Raw genomic sequence first — 21,355 nt, forward strand, 5'->3', positions numbered from 1 at the left:
GTACTCCCTCAGTCTGCCATTAAGAATCTCATTTCTTGATGACATGAGTTTTAAGAAATATTAAGAAAAGTAGGTGAAAAAAGTTTGTAGAATATAAGTCTTAATATAATAGTTTTAAATGAAAATATGAGTGGAATGTGACTTTATTACTATTTATAGTAAAAGTGAACCGGAACTCTCATTTGCAGACGGCCTAAAATAGAAAAACGAGACTCTTATTTGTGGACAAAGGGAGGGAGTATCTATTAAGTATACTGATTATGAACCTGTTAAGTAAAAAGAGTGCGCCTTTTTGAGTATGGAATTTCAGTTCTAAGGAAATTTTAATTACTTGAGCAAAACTAACCTTTTAGGTCACTGAAAGATCATGTTGGTTTTACAATTTTATAAAATTGGAAACTAGAAACAAAACTAAACACCAGAATCCATAAATGAAAATATGTTCATTGCAAGGGAGAAATAGTAGTTTTCATTAAAATAACAGTGAATATAAACAACAATTAAAATCCTTCAATCAATCCATCTGATTTTACAGACAAGGCACGGAACTAAACCCAGAGCTAATAAGAAAAAAATTGTTTATATACTAACCACCCACTCTACAGACAAATGAGCACATCTGGAACAAATTCTAACAATAATATACAAACAACAACAATTTGTAACTTAAAAACCATCAACCCGAACTTCCAGAGAAATCGCCTGAAAATCCACTCCCATATGATGCAGAGCCACCAGTTCGCGAACTGGTTCCACCGGTACGAGAACTAGCTCCACCAGTACGCGAACTAGTGCCAAGCGCTTTCTGCAGTTGCCGTATCTTGAAAGCATCTTTAGGTAGTGGTTGGCTTTGGATAGTAGACGTGTCATCATCATCTTGCCCTAACAAGACACAATCAAAGCTAATCAGCATACCAACTTGTTTCAATTTTTAATTACTGGAGTTCCATGAATGGAGTAGTAAAACCACCATACAACATTCAGTAACCTAAGAGTAATCAAACTCAATTCCTCCCCAACTCTACGGGAAAAATGATAATGTTAGTCCTGTTATACTTTTCTGTACAAGTTGAATTTAAGTACTATATTTCAATATATTACACCGAACAATCTCTAAACTGGGAAACATTTTAAACTATGCAAAAGATCATGATATATAAGTAATAACAAGGAATCATATGATACATTAGCACAACAGGACATGAAAGAAAGATAATGACATACTCTCCATTCCTTTTCTCTTTCCAGCTTGCCTATCTCTTGTTTGTCTTAATTTACTTGAACCAGAGACATCACTGGCACTTGGAACAGGTCCAGATGGCAATTGTTGAGGTGCACTGGGTTTTGCACTAGCTGGTGGTATGTTGCTTTGCAAACATATGGATACTACAAAATCAGCATCGGGAGATGGACCTAAAAAGCAGCATGAGAAATTGGTCTGTGACGTAGATTCATTTACACAGAATTCTGTCAGTTCAGTATTTAGTTATAGTCCAGCTTCTAGATTGAAGTTTGGCAAGTTACAAGCACAATTCGGCTATAAAAGCTCATTTAATTAAAATACAGAATTTTTTATTTGATACAGCTCATTTGTGTTACTTCAATACTAGGCTATATATTGTTTAACTAGAGCCTTGTTTTTCATTGAGAATAAAAACTAATGAATTTTAGTTTAATGAAATAGTATTTTATTAGGGTAAACTGATTTGATCTTTTATAAATAATGACGAAAATTTAAACGTAACTATATATAGAAAGCTTGTTTTGGCTTTGACTAAAGTCAAATAGTCGCAAGAGCCTTAAAGAAGTTCAATGAATAAGCACTAGCTTGATTCTATAATGAACAAGTCAAGCTTGAGTAGAAGTTGCCTATGAGATGAACAAAACACTAAAACTGTGACAAAACCAATGCTGAACTCAGCGTGAAAGGTTCAGATAGATACCTTCAACGGCTGGCAAATTTGATACAAAGACTGCCAATGTTGGAGGTAATGATTTCAGTGTATCATTGATTGTAGCTGCTCCTCCACTAATGCCATTTGGCAATGTGCTTGAAACACCTGATACCACCGGGGTTGTGATCCCTGGAAGGTTTGCATTGTGAAACTTAACAGCAAAGAAGCTTATCTAATATTCTCATTCAAAAAGTATACTCACTTTGGCAATAATTAATTCAATCAGTAAAGCACATATTTCTTATAAATATGTCTGGTTCTTAAATAGTACTCCCTCCGTCCCAAAAGAATATGCACTTTGGGTTCGGCACAGGTTTTAATGCAAAATTGGTAAAGTAAGAGAGAGGTAGAGAGCAAAAGTAATTCAAGTATTGTTAGTGGTGAATGGGTCCCACCTCATTAGAGAGAAAACAGTTTCCAAAATCAGAAAGTGCATATTCTTGTGGGACGGACTAAAAAGGAAAGAGTGCATATTCTTGTGGGACGGAGGGAGTATATAAAAGATGAGAATGAGATATGGCTGGTCACAAGTGCTTCAGACATAAGCAAATCAGTATTACACGGTTCCACCAGATAAAGATCTGACTCCTTTTTTCTAGAATTACTTAAGCAAGAAGGATATACCAGAAAATTCATATTTACAACACCCTGTTCTGAACCTAAAAACTATCATAACTCAGAAGTCCCATTTTTCTATCACGACTTTGAGCTTTGAGCATATGTCAATATCAGGCACTCACTCGTTAATAATGGGAAACAGGAAAGAGATTAGAAAAGAACTATTGAGATCAAATACCATCTAAAAAAGCTGTTATAGAGGTAGCAGGAACAAATAGCTCATATAATAAACCAAATAGAGATAACTTTCAAGCTACTCGTTTTCAAAAGCTTATGCAAGGACATAAAACCCTTACTCTCTTCCTTATGGGAACTCCAGGTTGAGCTCTCTACGCATTTCACCATACTAAACTATCTATCAATGGATCAAATCAACTACAACAAGAAATAAAATGTACATACCAGGCTTTTGTCCAGGAGCATAAATCACCATTCTTGATACATCTGGATAAACAACCTTGCCAGAAACATTTGAATTAATTTGAATGTCTGCTGTAGTCCGATCTGCATTCAGAACAGAGAGATTGTGAAAGTAGAAGGGAAAAATGAACCCTAATATAGTAGAAGTAACTACTTTACCTGCAGAGCTAGGTCCATTTACAGGAGTAGGATTTTCAATCTTCTTATTGACACCTCTAAAGAGCCACTACAAGCAGACCGTATGACAGTTATAATACACTCAAACATTATTCAGGTTAGAGGGAGAGACCAAAAGTAAGTACCTCTTGCCGAGATAAATGATCCAAGTCCTTCGTTGAGCAAGGCCACAGATCCATGAAACTATACCGCGAAATGACATCTTGCAGAGAATTTTCTAAAACTGATTCTCCATTCTCAGTCATACGGCATAAAGCTTCTTTCCTCCTTTGCTCAACCTAGTACAGAGAAAACTAATGAACACATATTGTAGAAACAAAGTATGACACCACATAATAAGCAATTGGCTTCTACAAAATTACAGCATTACTTCCAACAGATAGGTCAAAAATGTTCAGACTCGGTAATAAACTTGATTGAGGTCACAGAGCATTTTGTGATGTCAAGTTGCAAGAATCCATGAAAGCAAGAACTAATAATCAACCACATACTAGAATGAATAATGACAAAACTACCTTTAACATGCTGGTAAGATCTCCATACGTCTGCTCGAATTGGGCGAATCTTTTCCATACCTACATTGAAGTAAATATATAACTTTACAATTTAAAAGTGGAACAGTAACAACCCTATATTTTGCACTTCCAGTCAAGTAAGTGTGCAAAAACAAAAAGCGAAAAAAGAAGACTTAAATACTTATGATATATCACATCTGAATATCTAATTGACAGGTACAGGCATCATAGTTTATACTATTCCCAGAATTTTTATAGCATTTGAATACATAGTAATAACTTTTTATTTTGGTTCAAAAATCTTCCCTAAAGATCTTTAATTTTCATAAGTTCAACAAGATAGAAAACAAAAAAAATTAGAATATCTAACTTATAACGACGATCTACACAAACAACAGCAGAACAGAGCTCAAACAGTGCACCTCAACAGATTCATCAGGTGGAAGTGAGCTCAAAGCACGCTCAAACAAAGCACGGATATTTCTATCATCGTTCAAGCGGCACAAGAAATCAGCATATCTGCATTGTGAATAAAATTTGGTATCATGTAAGTTGTGTATTGCAACATTACCCAAATTATTGACAGTATGAAAAGCCTCACAGAGAACAAGGAGTTGGAAAATGATAAATATGGAGTTGGAATCATACAATAATTGAAAAAACAAGGAGGCTAAATTACTTGTGTTACATGACTCGCATCTCCATGCAAAGATGGGTTACTTATGTTACAATTGCTCTAACAACTTTTTGAAAGCAGCCACAGCAATCAATACAGCATTATACTAGAATTATCACCGCAATTATTACAACTACAATCACAACTGTCAGTGTAGATGGTATCATACTGGCTTTAAAGAGGTACTCACTCAAGAATGTAGCTGGGTTCATGCATAAAACGTTTGAGACCTGCTTCAAATATGTTGTGTGCAAGCTGCAAAAAAGAGTTGCATAAAACACATAATACGAAAGGGAGACCAGGTTTAATTGTGCAAAAACAAAATTTTAAAGAAAAACCCAATTTGCTTTTAACTAGAAAGATTGAAAAGATTAAGAAGACAGTTACGTAACACCATTAGTGTCATTTTTTTGTTAGAGAAAACTTGATCATCATGTTATCATATAGCTCTGAGCAAGTCGAGAAAATGGTCCTCTGAGCATTAACAGATCAATCCCAGAAACATGTAGAAGCTAAAGCACCTTTGCATCTTTATCTAGACAGAATGCCATCATTGCATATGCAACATAAACATGGTAGGTGCAGTTCGGAGATTTTCGGGCATCCAGAAAGTATTTGCGAGCAGCTTCAACTCCTTCAGTCCTCCTTAAGAATCGTATAAACTGCAGAGCAGACAGCAGAAACAATTTACAAATTCAATCAACACACTTTGTTGCAGTTTTTAGATAAACTAACAATTCAATAATACAACACGGGCCGAAAGAAGAAAAAAAAAAATAAAAGTAAGTGTTTCACAACAAATAAGTAGAACATGTTAAGGGCTACTTGACAAACTAATCTTGATGAATTCCATTTAGAGTTTGAATCGCTCTAACCACTCGTCGAGGATTAAATATGACTACAGCATCCTTTTCAATTCAAAATTCACAGGATATCCCATATCCGTCTATTAGTTGTGTTCTGTTTCTAATAATATTAGATTGCTCTTCAGCAGATACCAGTAATGTGAGTTTTCACTTCTGATTTTTGAACAACTTTTGTACTGCAAATGCAGGCAGAACAAAATTTTATACCTGGATGTGAGATAATGCTGTTGCATTCACGCCATCTCCAAGAAGACTTTCATACACTTTTTTTGCCGCCTGAACAAAAAGAAAGCATTGAGATTATATAAATTATAAGATGATTAATCTTAATGTCTGAAGGAAACAATCTCAAGTCAGAATGGTACCTGAGCTGCCCCACGAGTCTCCTCTAGCTCAGCATAGGCATACTTAAGCATATCCGAATCTACAACAAAAGTAAAGAAATTATTAAGGAAACTCGAGAGGAAAAATTAATGAGTAATGGAATCAGATAGGGAAGAAGATACTATAGTTCAAAACAGAAGAGCAGCTATACCAAAAAAATCGATCGAGACGACCAAAATAAAAATATAGAGAAGATGGATATTTGAGAGAACATAATCTATCAGCTTATGGATATATACCAGGAAGAGCCTTCAGTGCGCGTTGAAAAACTTTAATAGCTGAGTCTTGTGAACCATTTATGGCATGCCACATGGCATAGTCATACCATATATCAGGGTAATGATACAAGTACATGAGGCACTAGCACCAAAACAAACGTGTGAGCACTTTCTCTTTGCTATCTACTTTTTCATATCAGTTATCTTAGAGTGATGGCTACACATAAATCAGAAGCTAAGACAAAAAACCTTAACATCAAAGCAACCATTCTAATGGTCCATGCATATAATGGAAACTGAATCTCCAAATTTGATGGATGAGAAACTAAGTTGAAGAATCGAAGGTTGCAAATCCCAGGAAAACCAAATAAGTCCACAACAGGGGAACATGGACAAAACGTAACTGCAACATTTAAATATATTTTACAGGTAATGCTGAGGATTAAGAGAGGCCTGCAGTCATCATACTTTTGACATATTGATCATTAAATACTTGTGCTTATTACACTCACACAGAATGGTTGAAGTAAAGACATCAAAAGAATTAATATGGAATTTTTTCAGCAAAACTCCATAAAATGGCCGTAAAACAAATGACTATGCATTACTTCAGCATTGAAACAATCTAACTGTAAATCCCCAAGAAACATAATTTACAAAAACATAAATGGGATTCATTCCTAGTGTGCCTTTGGAAAATTTGCAATTTAGCCTAAAACTTTAAATTTTAACAATTTTATCCACAAGACTATTCAATGTTGGCATACAGATACAAAATAAACAAATCCATCCAGATTGAGCATGCACCCGTTGATAGGAGGCACATGGATTAAGTTGATTGGCGAACATATGGCATTTATTTGAGGTTCAAATTTAACTGACATACAAATAGCTGTGGAAGGTCCAACTTTACGCAATGCAGCATAGAACATCTCATGGAACATCAACATACAAGAAACTGCTAAAACACAACTTCAAAAATGAAATCCATCATATGTAGTGCTTTCAGTACCTGTTCATAAGCAAATGTTATCCTTTTATTTGCTGAAGCATTGTCAATTCTCTGTGGATTACCTCTGTGAAGAAGCCAACATAGTTGTTAACTAAGTAAACCGGTGAACTTAGCCCGTGAAACAAAAATAGTATCCACAAATGATGTATTTTTAGAAAACAACAAAGACATCAAGAGAGGAAAAATTATTTAAATAATACAACAGGTGTACTATCTTGTGCCAATGAAGAAATTGGGAATTAGAAATTATTTCTCCTTCAAGTTACATATACTATATACTCCCTCCGTCTTTGAAAAGAAAAACTTTTGAAACAACTTAGGTTTTAATGCACAATTGGTAAAGTATCTGAATTATTGTTAGTAGAAAATGGGTCCACCTCATTAGAGAGAGAAAAGTTTCCTAAAATAAAAGGTTTCTAATTTTAAGGGACAGACCAAAATGGAAATAATTTCTATTTTGAAAGGACGGAGGGAGTATGTTATAGTGTCAAGAAAGTAGCATATTTGATGATGCTTTCACTCATAAGCGAAACATAACAGTGATGGGGACACCTACTTCTCAAAACTTAATAACTTTTTCCAGGCCACCCATTGCATTTCCTCCTGTAAAATAAACCGTATACTATTACAAAAATAGTAATGAAAAAAAATGATGTCATTTAATTTTCTTGATAAAGGAACTGGGTAAGGCAATATTCTACCAGATTTGTTCGTCCCCTATCTAAATATCAAACAAGAAACTAATAGTAGAGAGTCTAGTGACTCAATCCAAGTTAAACTGAATAAATATGTCAAGTCAGGGAGTACTCAAAAAACATTTAGTACTTATTGCTTCTTGTATCTAAAGCTGCGCTTGTGCAATTGAACATATTTTCTTGAAGCTGGTTATCACTTATCAGTGAAAAACAGTAATTAAGAAGGTATAGCCACAAAGAAATTTAAATAAGAATACTCCACTTCTATCTAAATGGGTCAAAGAGTACCTTAGGAGTACCAGAAGGAGGAACAGCAAGCATATTCCAGTCAATTTCATCAACATACTTCTTACGTTCTCGGTAAACAGCCCTTGCACTGTTATATTTTGGTTGATATTCAGTCACCAACCCTTTTGCCTGCAATGTACTTTAATAATCAGCTTGGAAGTAAACAACGTATCGCCCAGATCATTATATATAGTGTACTATCAGCTACCATGGCAAAGTAACAGATTACATTTCTAGCTGAAACTAGAGAAAACCAATGAAGATCTTCTGCTCATAGTTAGAGGTGTATCTAGTAGTAAGACACACATAAGTCATCAAATGAAGGATAGAATGATATCACAAACTTTTTTCCCAAATTCCCGGGAACAGTTCTTTAAAAAACACTTTAAAATGAGAAACATAAGCTCTAACCAAAAAATATCAGAAGCGGAGTTCTACCAGTGCACGGCTCACTGAATTCTCAAAATTCTCGTAGTCTCTCCAAAGTTGTTCAACATGATGAGTAGGCATAACAATAGCCCTCTGGTATAGTTTACGTATGGTAGTCATCCGCTGCGACTCTTCTAAAGTTGTTTGTGCCTGTTCCATTATATTTTATGAAAAGAATTATAGGGAGAAGATTAGAAAGGTTGATTGACACAACAGCAAGCAGTCATACAGTCTAACTTACAGGTAGTGATCTTAGATATGCAACATACTCCATCCATACAGGGCCAGATGCTATATCCGATCCTGTCAATGATATTCTTACACTTAGGAAACTATTGGAACTACTCATAATTCAACAAACAACAAAATCAAGTACAGCAAGACTTTAAGCAAAATATGAAGGTCACACATATGCAGCAACAGAAATAAATTATTCAGCCTCAGTGACATAATTTAGCAATAGAGAACAATTTGAATAGGTTAAGCCTTTAAGGGACAAAAGGCTTTTTACAATTATGACAACTAAAGCAGTCAATTCAAAGCTTTATAATTGCAATTAGGAAATAAGTACAAATTAAAGGGATCTTATTTCAATAAAAACAAATAGAAAAGACTAAGTGGTGAAGAGGACTTGATAATATGGAGGGTAAACTTCATTCGATGTGTGTGTTTGCACATATATACATATATAGAGAGAGAAGCTGAAAATCTCTAAAATCATGATTACAGTAGACTAATGAGTCATTAAAACTAGGTCACATCAAAACTGCAAATCTTCTACATTGGCAATTTGGCGTACCCATAATTTTTACCAAACAGTTAATTATAATTATAGCAAAAATGCAAAATACAGGTGGAGGTACGGAGGTAGTTTAAAAATGTGTGGACACATGCATGTGTGAGATGGATACAAAGATAAGCACTCCAGGATGACTCACCAACATAGTTAAGCATGAATTCAAAAGCTTTCTTTGTCTCTTCTTGACCCTCTATTCCCTTCTTATCATTAACTTTCCTTATGAAGCGAATGTAACAGCGCCTGCATAGAAATGGTGGAAGCAAGCAAGGTTTCAACAAGACTAAAGCATGGGGAGACAGATAGAAGAGAGAGATATTATGAGCACTAAATTCTACGCTATAACTCAGGATAGTGAACCAAAATCAAACACATAACTGAAAAGAAAAGACTTCAACAAGTTGTAGAAAATATACCAAAGAGGAACTTGCAAGCAATTCAAAAGACAACGGCTAAAAACTTGTTTTGTTGCTTCATCATTGTTGCTGGCCATGAGAGCCTCAACATATTGCTTCCAGTATTTTGCCTAAAACAGGAATTTAAATAAGCAATGAAAACCAGTAATGATGGGCAATAAAAAGATTAATAGGCCAAAGTTACATGTACTGAACAATCAGAACAGCAATGGTTATCAATGACACAGAGTACAAATTGGAGGGAAGAAACATGCATGAGTATGTGAAGGACTTCTTAATATCAGAAATAGGCACACGAACCTAGAATCATTAATATCACATACATAGAGTATGTGAAGGACTTCTTAGATGTGACCTTAATATAAGAAATAGGCACACGAACCTAGAATCATTAAGTGAGAAATTTAATTAAACTTGATCTAAAGTAGTACTATTAAGTTAAGCTAAGTCAGAAAATTCTACTCTGAAAAACTAAAGAAGTTCTTGAGATCTTATGAACTTCTCCACTTGCACAATGTGATTCGGCATATGGCATGACAAACCAAAATACACTGTCAAATGTCACACAACTGAAGAACTTCAAGATTATATACTTATTTAACATAATATAGCCAGGCATGCATCTAGCATCTAGCATCTATCAACAAAGTTACACACATGATCCATCACACCCTTGCACAAAATAAGACCTGACACAATCGTTCTAATAGAGTACACCGAAGAGCGTTTAGAGTTCAAGTCCCACAACAAGTGCTTACCGAAGTGGGGAAATTGGCCAGAAGATGCTCATATATGGGCACTGCATCTGACATTGGCAACCGCTGCATAAACAATATATACATTCATAAATAGTCTGCACAGGCAGGCCAACGAATCCAAACACACGCCAACAAAAAAAAGATGATGATTGAATAAAATTAGGAGTACCAGTGCCTCATTAGCAAGCCTTTCAGCAGCTTCGACGTTAAGCTTATCTGCATTCGCATCTTGGCGATCAAGAAAACAATTTTGTTAAACGTTACAACAGACAAAAACATAAATTTTGGGATACGTACTTGAAGAAGAGAAGTACCAGAAAGAGAGAGCGAGTTCGGTTGTGGTGTCTCAGTGGCCATGAGCCCCAAATTATGACGATGAAACACTACAACTCAAAGCCCTAAATAATTAATTTGGGGTTAGATAAGGAAAACTCGGAGGTATAATTTTTTTCAAATGGGACAAGGAGTCCAAGACAGTGCCACCACACACAAAATCGGTGGCGGCAGTGGGTTGTGGAAGAACGTTCCGGTGGTGATCCGGAATCACGTCATTAACCCGACCCAATTCACTAACCCGTTTTGGCAATCAAAATTAATTACAGGTCGGATTTATTTAATTATTATGGAAATTATCTCAGGCCCAAATATATTCATTTTGGGCTGGGGCTGCAGGCTAGTTCCAGACACTTACCCCTGCTAATTTTTATCTACGCCCAGCTTATATTTTAATTAGGACAATTACATATCTATCACATTTTTTCTTACTATATATAGCAGTATTATTTCTATTGAATAAAGAATACATGATTGATATATTATCTATTTTCGAAAATAAAATTAAAATATGAAGTGCACAAGAGGGAAGATTGTCTCTTTCATTCAACTCACACTATGCTATAGATAATTCATATCGCAGCCATACTCTAATAAGTGGTGTCAAATCTTCGAAATTGATATAGTTTTACCTTTCTCAATAAAAGGATCACCGGTGAAATGCACCAACATTAACGACCCGCAATGACTTTTATTCATCTTTCCAAATATGCCCTATTTATATACGAATATATAACAATAGTACACTCTTAAGAATTTTAACAATATTATATTATTAAGATTCTTGATCGATATCCCTCTTCAAATATAAAATGAATACCGAAAGTGTATAAAAAATAAAACTGACCTATCTAACAAGTTCAGTTTATTTTTTTTGATACACCAATTTATGCAAGTGGTTGTTTGGTGCAATTTTGAGCATTAGACGAGCTATATTGTACTTTTTTCTCTTTTAGAAAACTGGTATGGCTATTTTATTAAAAAAATATAGTACGTACTTGATTGTAATATAAAATCTTATTATGACTAGTGTCTGTAGCCTATACATGACTCCATCCCGTCGTATAATTTATTTCACATTTCATCACTGAGATAAAATTCGAATAGAAATTAATATAGTAATGGTTGACATCCTATCTTCTTTTTCTTCTTAACATGTTTGGCTAATAAATTAGCATTGTCCATTTTGATTCGCATCATTTGTAAATTCGCAGTAAAAACAACTAAATATTGATAATATTTTTTAAAAAAAACCTGATTACGTCACTTGATTAACTAAACAGGTTAGAAGGGTGAATGACAGTACATGATCTTACGTTGACGACAGAATCGAACGTGATATCATCAAGATAATAGTAAAGGTCACGCAAGATTATTTCTTAATTACCATAATCTTGATAAATCATCTATCTAACCATATACCAAATCTTATTTTTGGTGTTAGAAAACTTCTTCAATCATACTGAAAAAACAGACCTCATTTTATGAGATATATACTAAAAAAAATTAAATTTTAAATTTGATGTAAACAATTGAAGTAAAATTATTTTTTAGTGTGATATACTTTTAGAAATGGATTTGAGTTTGGTTTAAATATTGGAGATGGCCTAATATAAGCTAAAAACTCAAATAAAAGTATAAGTTACATTGGAGAATTATTTTTATGTTCCGCCTTAATTTATTTTTATAAATATTAATACTAGTGGAAACTGGGAAGCAAGCTAGACTATAAATATGCGTGGAATTGAAAATGAAGCAAAACTCGTGGTTGTTCAACACAATCTTCTCGCTCCATCTACTTTCTCTCTCTATATAAGATCTGGGAATCCAATGCTAATGTGATCGTTAACCTTCGATTGCAGTCCTCCGTTGAAATATTTTTGGAGCGAGTTTCGAGGATGGATAGCGGAACCGACAAGATATTGGAGCTTGAAGACGATCGATGCTTTCAAAGATGAGCTCCCTCTCTGCATGATGCTCCTCAATGATGGTATGAATTTTCCCCTAATTCACCAAACTGAATTGTCAAGATCACAGGGTTTTAAATTCCGATCTCTCGTTTCTCTACTTCTTCTGATGGCGGCTTTAATTGCAGCGATTGCGAAATTGAGGGATGAGAAAATCGGCGACGTGAAGGAAACAGACATTGTTAACAGGAGAGAGAAAATGAGCTGGATGAGTTATGGGACACCGGCAGCGATGAAAAGGTAGTAACTGAATCGTCGTTTCTTTTGTTTCTTTAAATTCGAGCTGAGTACTTATCTTTGATGATGAACAGAGAGAGGAAGAATCAGTTGATCTTGCGGCGGTCGGAAAAGAGGGCAGGGATGAGTCTCCGGGAGTGCCGTGGCTTTCTCTTGAGATAAAGAATTCGATGGAGGATGATTCCAGGAAGCAGAAGCAGCGGCTGTGCTCCATCGCCGGTTTCTTAGCGCGCTGCAACAGCTCTGATGAATTCCATAATTTATTTTTGTTCAAGATTGGATTAGTTGAAAAACAGATCAGAGAGCTTATGCAAGTCGATGGGCTCACCAAGGACGAAGTGAAGAGTCATTTGCAGGTGCGTATGTGAATTAATTAAGATGTTCAAATTTCTTAATGCAACAAAGACACCAGTGTTCTCGAGTCGTCTAAGCCTATCAATTCGCACTCGAACTCACTGCAACTGCAATGTCCTATTCAGCTAGCCGTGGAAGACGAAGATGATGAGTACAAATCGTAGAGCCACACTAGTCACATCCGCGATGTATAGAGAGAAGCATACTAGAGTTCTGCAGATACAGAAAGGCCAAAGCTAAGTCTTTTTGATTTATTGGGAAACTCCATCTCTCTATGAAATTCCTCTCCGGTTCATCAACCCAATATTCTCATCTTTCAACATTACCAACTTCTTCAATTTTATTGATCCATATTATTCTTGAATGGGAATTCCTGTGTTTAAGGCATCCAACCGTTAAGTTATGTTGGCGGTTGGCCCCTAAAAGTTAGACTTTTTTAAATACATAAATTTACTCCTCTTTTGATTGAATAAGCAGTTACTGTAAATGACTTTTTCAAAATTATTAAGTAGTAGTACATTTTTTTATAATAACAACGATATTAAAAAAACAGAAAAATTAAGGAGTATTTAAATTTATTAAAACATAAAGATATCATTAATTGTCTTCTAAGGTCTCATAAATTATTTTTAAAATTGCATAAAAACAAACACTCCAAAATTTCGACACTGATTATTTAAAAAGGAACCCTTAAGAGGCTAAAAAATCGGATGAGGCCATGTATATTTAATGCAAAATTTTAATTTTTGTTGAACTCTTCTTCACTCAAAAGTAAAATAAGAAATAAAAAGAAAAAATAAGTAAAATAAGGTTTAAAAAAATAGTGAAATTAATTTTAATGAACTTTAGATTTAGTTTCTAAATTGGAAAGTTTCTATTATGAACAACAAGGAAAAATTTCTGTTGTTATACGTACAACTTACGTCAATGGATAGAAAAATATTCATTGCATACACAGAATAATGGCGGGAGAATCTATAAGCATATATAATGACCCTGACAGTATAGGGGAGCACTGCACTCCCTATACACTTAACTTATAATATCCTACTGATAAGGATCGTCAGATATATAGATGTGGGATTGTGATTTCATCAACTGAGATTGCATTTTTTAGCATTTTCATTGCATTAAAGGGTAAAGTAGTCAGGTCATGTATTTAATCCACTCTTCTAATTTGATGAGCGAAATTTGAGGGAGCATTCAATCACACGATCTTTCCACTCTCTTCAACTTCCTTCAAATCTTTACAGTCTCTTTCCAATCGAATCAACTTCTCATTCCGCCGCTTTCAACTCCAAAAACACATTCCCAATTGAAAACCCTAACCCAATCCCGACGCTCACCACAGTTCCGGCAACAGCAAAGTCCAACGCTTCCATCAACACAGCATAAACCGCGTCCATCAACCGACCAACAATTCGAAAAATTTCCAAAAGACGAGAGATTTCGAACACCACAGAGCCTAACGTTGATGAATCGTCGCGAATTGGTAATTTTCTGATTGTCCCGGTTCCTATTTCGTGAAGTTATGTTTGCTGATTTCAATTGCTTAATCTATTTAATTTCGTTTTTGTGTGTGTTTAGATGTCCACAATTTTGGTGTTTTTGCATAGCGTTGTTTTCGATTTGCTTATTGCGATTGATTTTGTTGCTTAATTCTTCTTGTGGTTGCTTTATTCCGTGATAAATATATTTTTTTTGGAATAATATTTGTTTGTTAAAATTTTTTGCTTAATCATTTCAGAATGTTGCTTAATTTCGTGTAAAATGTGCTTATTGTTGTGTAATATTTGAAATCTTGCATTTTGGGTACCAAAAATTGCTTATTTGCGCTAAATTGTGCTTACATTTGATACATATTTAGGTATGTGCTCCCTCTGTACAATGTTTACTTTGTTGAACAGTTTGCTTATTCTGGTCGAGAAGATGCTTATTTTCTTGTTAAATGTGCTTATTTTTTGTTGTCTGGTTTGTGTATTGAATTTTTTTGGTTGGTGCTATTAGAAGTGTTGCTTTTTCTGTATAGTTGATTGCTTACTTTGTTCTTACCTCTGCTTAATTTGGCTATTAAAATTTTGCTCAAGCTATTCGAAATGTTGCTTAAGTATTGAGATACTTTGCTTACTTCCAAAAAATGCCTCCTATCCTGTTCTGAATCGATTTTTTTTTTGTGCACCTTTAGTTCACAAGTGACATAAAGGAAAGAATCCAGCTGCTAGCGACGCTGAACAACAGTTGCAGCATTTTGAGAAGAAAATAAAATCACTCCATTTCAGGAGTTCTCCTAAATATTTTAGTTATTTGAAATGTTACTTACTTTGTTGGACAATATGCTTAATTTAATCTATTGTTGTTTCATTTGTTTGAGAATTTGCTCAATTTCGCACTTATATTGTAAAAATTTGCTTATTTTGTACAAAAGAATGCTTATTTTGTGCTAAACTATGCTTATTCTGGGTACGCCAAGTTTTTTTATTGCTTATTATGGACATTGCTTAATTTGTTGAATTTTTTGCTTATCCTATTCGAGAGTGTGCTTAGTTATTGAGATACTTTGCTTACTTCATAATCTTGCTTACTTCAATTAACAAGTGACGGAAAGGAAAGAATCCAACTGATGAGGCAACTGATCCCGATGCCGGATAGGTTCAGCCTATTGAAAAGGAAATAAAATCACTTTATTTCAGGAGTTCTTCAGAATATTTTAGTGTTCTAATTGCTAAACTTAATTCGAAGTAGAGGAATAGAGCCCGAGGGATGGGATTCGAACAACTGTTGCATTTCTCATTGACCAACATTTTTGTATTACAATGTCAGTTACTATCAATGCAATTTTTTACTTTTTGTGCTGCGAACGTTTGATTTTTGTGCTGCAAGTTTTTTATTATGAAAATATATTACACAAGAAATGCCTTATCGCAATCACTGCAACGCACTTCAAAACGAGATGCAACATTGTGAAGGGCCATACATTCCATAACTTAATTCCCTCACATTTTATTATAACACCAATATATAAAAGTAGGCCTCACATTCCACTAACTTTTTATATCCACTTTATTTTATAAAGTCAAACAATTTCTTAAAACTCGTGCCGGTCAAATATAAGACATTTAATCACGGACGGAAAGAGTATGGAACAATATTTTGCATTATTTATTAAGAATGTTGCATTGTCGACAAGAAACCAAGATAGATACACCTACAATACTAATAGGAATTAAGTAACTTATCATGTCATAAAACATGAAAGACGTAAATTTAGAGACGAAATAAAATATTAAAATCCAATAATAATGGAAGAAATCATATATTGAGAATCCAATATTCTGTTCACCACATAATTAGGAATTGGGTTATCATAAAACGTGAAGGGCGTAAATTTAGGAAGAGCAAGAAACTGACTAAAATACATATACCAATTATAAAGGTCCCTACATATTTCGATTTTTTAAATAGTTTTTGGACGGGTGATGTGGCATAATCATGGCCATCAATTTCATAGATTGGGTGGACGAAAATGGTAGGATGTTATTTTTCCAAAATGTGATATTTTTTAAGTGCATCCCTGGCAGTATATATCCATTTAAATATTTGGCCAATAAAATTGTAAGCTGAATTGCTCTTCATTCTTTGCGGGTTCCCTCTCATTTTTTTTCTTTTTTTTTTTTTTTTTTCCTTTTCTTATCCTCTAATTGATTAGATTCCATTTTCGAAATAAGCTAATTCCCAAAATTGAACATTTTATTGTTGGAATAGACTAGAGAGAATCTAATAATACTATAAATACTAGCATAGCATAGTATATGTTAACCTATAAATAAATGGCTTGCAACCTGTTGCTTATAATTATATTAGCATGCTCCCTTTATCATTAAAAACAAATACTCCCCCGTCTCCAAAAAATATGCACTTTGGTTTCGACATGAATTTTAATACTACAAAATTGGTAAAGTAAAAGAGAGAGAAAAAAAGTAATTTAGGTATTGTTAATGGAGAATATTCGAACTAAAAAGGAAAGAGTACATATTCTTGTAGGACGGAGGAAGTATTTTATTTTTCATTTTTTGGAATGTATGTGTTGGAAAAAGGAAGAAGAATAAATGGCCGCCCACATTTATTAAGTGTAGAGTTCCTAGTTGTAGTGTGTTTCCAATACTCATTTATTGGTGTATTTCAAATCTCCCTATAAATACTAGGGAGATGAGCATATCAAACACATCAAGAAATACAATCTCTTTACTTTTTAGATCAATATGCATATCCAATCTTTTTATATCTCTCTCGATTACCATCTCTAAGATGGTATCAGAGCAGGAAACGAATAAAAAACCTCCAATGGAGGTAAGCCAAATACAAAATCTCGAACTATTGATCGAGACAATCTCAAATCTAATTGATTTGTATAAAGCCAACAAAAACCAAACCCAAAATTCCTACCAACCAAAAAACCTCGGCGTAGGGTCCAAACACATTGTTGAAGCAAAGACAACGGCGAACAACCGAAGGATTACTGCCTCAAACCTCGTTGAATACGAACATGGGGTATACGGTGGTTTAACGCCACTGGCTGTTGCAGCACCAGACACCAACGCCGGAGAAAACAAGGGGGAACGGGTGGCTGCTGTAGTAGGCAACCAGTCTGCAGCGCCACCCGTCACAGACAACAGCAACGGCGGAAGCAGTAGCACCAGACAGTAGCAGCACCCGTCGCAGGCTAAAGCTGCGTCGGCAGAGGAGGCTGTGCAGCGAGAAAGCCAAGGGTCGGCGGTGGAGGCTGTGCAGCGTCGGCGACGAAGACAAGGGTGCCGCGTGGAGGAAGGCCGGCTACCCCAAGAAGAAGCCGATCTCCAACTCCGTCAAAACCAGTCTCCAGCTTCCCGTCGGAAATCACGAATTTGAAGAAGTTTTGGTTGAGGCAGAAGCTGTTTTGATGGAGGCAGAAGCTACGGTTGAGTGGGATAACCCTCATACATACAAAATTGCCAAATGCCCCCCCAAGTCCAAGCCCCTCTAAAAAAATACCCCACTCATCTCTCACTTTGCAAAATGGTCCCCAAACTCTCAGACATTCCCAAAATATACCCCACCTCCAACCTTCTTCCACTGTACATCCCTAATCAATCCAAAATTATCAAAAAACACCCCAATTGTCCAAAAAATATCAAAAAAGCCCCCAAATGGTCAAAATTTCCGAAAAAATCCCTCCATCTTTCGAAAATTCAAAAATTACATCCCATATTTTTGAATTTAAGCCATCCATCCCATATATAAATTCTTTCCAGCCTCTTGCGTACTCATCATCCTCCCACATAGGACCTAAAGACTACCACTGGATTTTTGACTGTGGGGCAATCGATACCATGTCCTTCGATGCATCCGATTTCCTTGATATCTCCCAGTCCACAAAAACTTATGTTCAAACTGCCAGTGGGGAGTTAGCACAAGTGAAAGGGGCGGGCACGATCACTATCTCACCAACCCTTTACCTCTCGAACTGCCTTTATGTTCCGTCATTGTCCCACAAACTTTTATCTGTTAGTCATGTAACAAGAGATCTCAACTGCAAATTGCTAATGCAACCCCGTTTTTGTATGTTACAGGATATCAAGACGGGGACGATAGTTGGGCGTGGCACTGAGCGACATGGACTGTACTATGTGGATGAGATAGCCCAACAGAGTACTGCGATGCTGACTCACGGACTAACTGACAGACAGATTTGGCTCTTACATCGCCGGTTAGGGCATCCATCTATAGGATATCTTCGTCTACTCTTTCCCGAGTTAGTTTCTTCTACACATGTTTTGAATTGTGAAACTTGTGTTTTGGCAAAAAGTCACAGACATTCTTTCAAATTAAACAATACTAGAGAAAAATCACCGTTTGCGTTGATTCACTCTGATGTGTGGGGTCCTGCCCCAGTTACTGGAGGACAAGGCTTTAGATATTTTTTGTTATTTATTGATGATTTTTCACGTATGACTTGGATTTATTTTTTGAAAACAAAATCAGAGGTTTTTGAGAAATTTACTGAGTTCTATCATCTTGTCCAAACCCAGTATAACTCAAAAATTCAAATCCTTAGATCTGATAATGGGAGGGAATACGTGAACTCCAGGATGACATCTTTCTTCACTAAAAAGGGCCTTGTCCACCAAACTTCGTGTGCTTATACGCCCGAACAGAATGGGTTAGCCGAGCGAAAAAACCGATACATCCTTGAGATCACCCGTGCACTCCTTATAGAGTCTAGTGTCCCTAAATCCTTTTGGCCGGAAGCCATCGCAACAGCTGTTTACCTCCTCAATCGTCTTCCCACAGGAATCCTAAACTTTAAAACCCCCTTAGAAGTCTTCTCTTCCCAAAACTCGATCCCATCATCTCTCGCCCTTGAACCCAAAATTTTTGGGTGCACAGTTTTTGCTCACATACCCAAAATGACCGTGATAAATTCTCACCATGTGTAGTCAAATGTGTCTTTTTGGGTTATGGGAAAAATCAAAAAGGGTATAGATGCTATGAGCCGTCGACAGATCGCATGTATGTTACTATGAACTGTGACTTTGTTGAGAATGAATACTTCTATTGCCAATCTAGCGGTCAGGGGGAGAGTGAGACAGGAAACCAAAACAGTGACGCACTAAATTGGCTACCTTTGTGGGGAGAAACCATTCAGGGGGAGGATATTCAAAGGGAAAACAATCAACCTAGCCTACCAGAGCCAAATCCTGTCACAGAAGTCGGTCCAATGGAGGAAGTTAGTAGTAACACCGGACAGTCAGATTCCCAAGAACAACACATGCCACTTCAGGGCACTGCCAAGCTATCTGACCAGTCCTTGAATCCTGAGGTAAATACTTCTGATCCCAATATTGGTACCTTACCTGAAACCACTAACAGTGACAGGGAAACCAAAAGCAATACAGATACAGATGAGCCACCTACTGAACAAGCGGCAGATTGCCTCACAGAAGTACAAGAGTGATTCCTCCTCGAAGATACTCACCAGACTGGAAGGGGCGAAAACCTAAATACTCTGTGGCAAATCTTACTCAGGGCCACCTCACTGAAATGGCTAGGGCATTCGAAGCTGCAATTTATGAAGAAGAAGAGATTCCGCAGTCCTTCGAAGAGGCAATGAAACACAAACACTGGAGGGAAGCCATGAAGAAAGAGATTAATGTCTTGATAAAAAATAAAACATGGGAGAAGTGTACTTTACCTTCGGGAAAGAAACCAGTTGGATGTCGTTGGATCTTCACCATAAAAAGACGTGCAGATGGTTCAATCGAGAGATACAAGGCAAGATTGGTTGCTAAGGGATATACTCAGGTATATGGAATAGACTATGAAGAGACTTTCTCCCCTGTGGCCAAGCTTAACACAGTAAGAACTCTTCTATCTGTAGCTGCATGTAAAGAATGGCCGTTATACCAGTTCGATATTACCAATGTCTTTCTTCATGGAGAACTTGAGAAAAATAAAGAAGTATACATGGAAGTTCCCCCAGGGTTTTATGAAGAATTTGGAAAAGGGCAGGTGTGCAGACTAAGAAAAACCCTTTATGGGTTAAAGTAGTCCCCCAGAGTATGGTTTGGAAGATTTTGCCAAGCAATGTTCAAACATGGCTTCGAACAGAGCCATTCAGATCACACACTATTCCTAAAGAAGAGGAACGGCAAAATGACATGTCTAATCATATATGTTGACGACATGATCATAACAGGAGATGATACCGAAGAGATCCAAAATCTGAAGGAGAATCTGTTTAAGGAGTTTGAAGTGAAGGACTTGGGAGCATTGAAGTACTTTCTAGGAATTGAAGTGTTGAGATCTAAACACGGGATATTCCTAAGACAAAAAAAGTATGTACTTGACATGCTAGTCGAAACGGGCCTACTGGACTACAAGCCTGCGGAAACCCCAATGATACCCAACCATGGGCTGAAAATTGTGGATGGAGCTAAACCTACAGATCGTGAAAGGTATCAACGGTTAGTAGGAAAACTTATCTATCTTGCTCATACCCGCCCCGATATCTCATATGCAGTTGGCATTGTGAGTCAATTCATGCATCAACCGCAGGAAGATCATATGAATGTTGTCCTGAGAATTGTGAGGTATTTAAAAGGAACAATTGGTTATGGGATATTCTTAGAAAAGAAAGAAGATTTGGAAATCGATGGATACACCGATGCCGATTGGGAAAATAATCCAGTCGATAGAAAGTCTACT

At 36.0% G+C, this 21,355-nt stretch overlaps 1 protein-coding gene across 2 annotated transcripts; it reads right to left on the reverse strand.

The window, feature by feature from the left end:
* Window positions 1–446: 446 nt before the first annotated feature.
* On the reverse strand, window positions 447–10,808 carry CSTF77 (Tetratricopeptide repeat (TPR)-like superfamily protein). 2 transcript variants are annotated; one of them, XM_048098043.2, is made up of 23 exons: window positions 10,538–10,807; window positions 10,393–10,451; window positions 10,224–10,286; window positions 9,466–9,575; window positions 9,192–9,292; window positions 8,495–8,556; window positions 8,263–8,403; window positions 7,825–7,953; window positions 7,398–7,444; window positions 6,842–6,905; window positions 5,851–5,971; window positions 5,593–5,651; window positions 5,435–5,503; window positions 4,883–5,023; window positions 4,552–4,616; window positions 4,108–4,204; window positions 3,686–3,745; window positions 3,296–3,448; window positions 3,153–3,219; window positions 2,976–3,077; window positions 1,944–2,084; window positions 1,225–1,413; window positions 447–882 (listed from the first exon to the last, which is right to left on the reverse strand). In XM_048098043.2, the coding sequence occupies exons 1-23, from the start codon at window positions 10,578–10,580 to the stop codon at window positions 677–679; spliced, it is 2,289 nt and encodes a 762-aa protein (XP_047954000.1). In that variant the 5' UTR covers window positions 10,581–10,807; the 3' UTR covers window positions 447–676. The 2 variants fall into 2 exon arrangements, with proteins under 2 accessions (XP_047954000.1, XP_047954001.1); XM_048098044.2 differs by having other exon boundaries at window positions 742–882; window positions 1,225–1,367; window positions 10,538–10,808.
* Between the last annotated feature and the right edge of the window lie 10,547 nt (window positions 10,809–21,355).

This window comes from Salvia hispanica, chromosome 1, assembly GCF_029641045.1.
Source record: "Salvia hispanica isolate PSC_SH4W2 chromosome 1, Shi_PSC_v1, whole genome shotgun sequence".
Classification (NCBI taxonomy): domain Eukaryota; kingdom Viridiplantae; phylum Streptophyta; class Magnoliopsida; order Lamiales; family Lamiaceae; genus Salvia; species Salvia hispanica.

Coding starts and splice junctions, on each gene's coding strand:
- CSTF77 (XM_048098043.2), bottom strand. CDS start 10,580: ATGGCCACTGAGACACCACAACCGAACTCGCTCTCTCTTTCTG. Junction 6,906..7,397: donor AAGTTATTAAGTTTTGAGAA/GTAGGTGTCCCC, acceptor GCTTCTTCACAG/AGGTAATCCACAGAGAATTG. Junction 5,024..5,434: donor CAGCATTATCTCACATCCAG/GTATAAAATTTT, acceptor TCTGCTCTGCAG/TTTATACGATTCTTAAGGAG.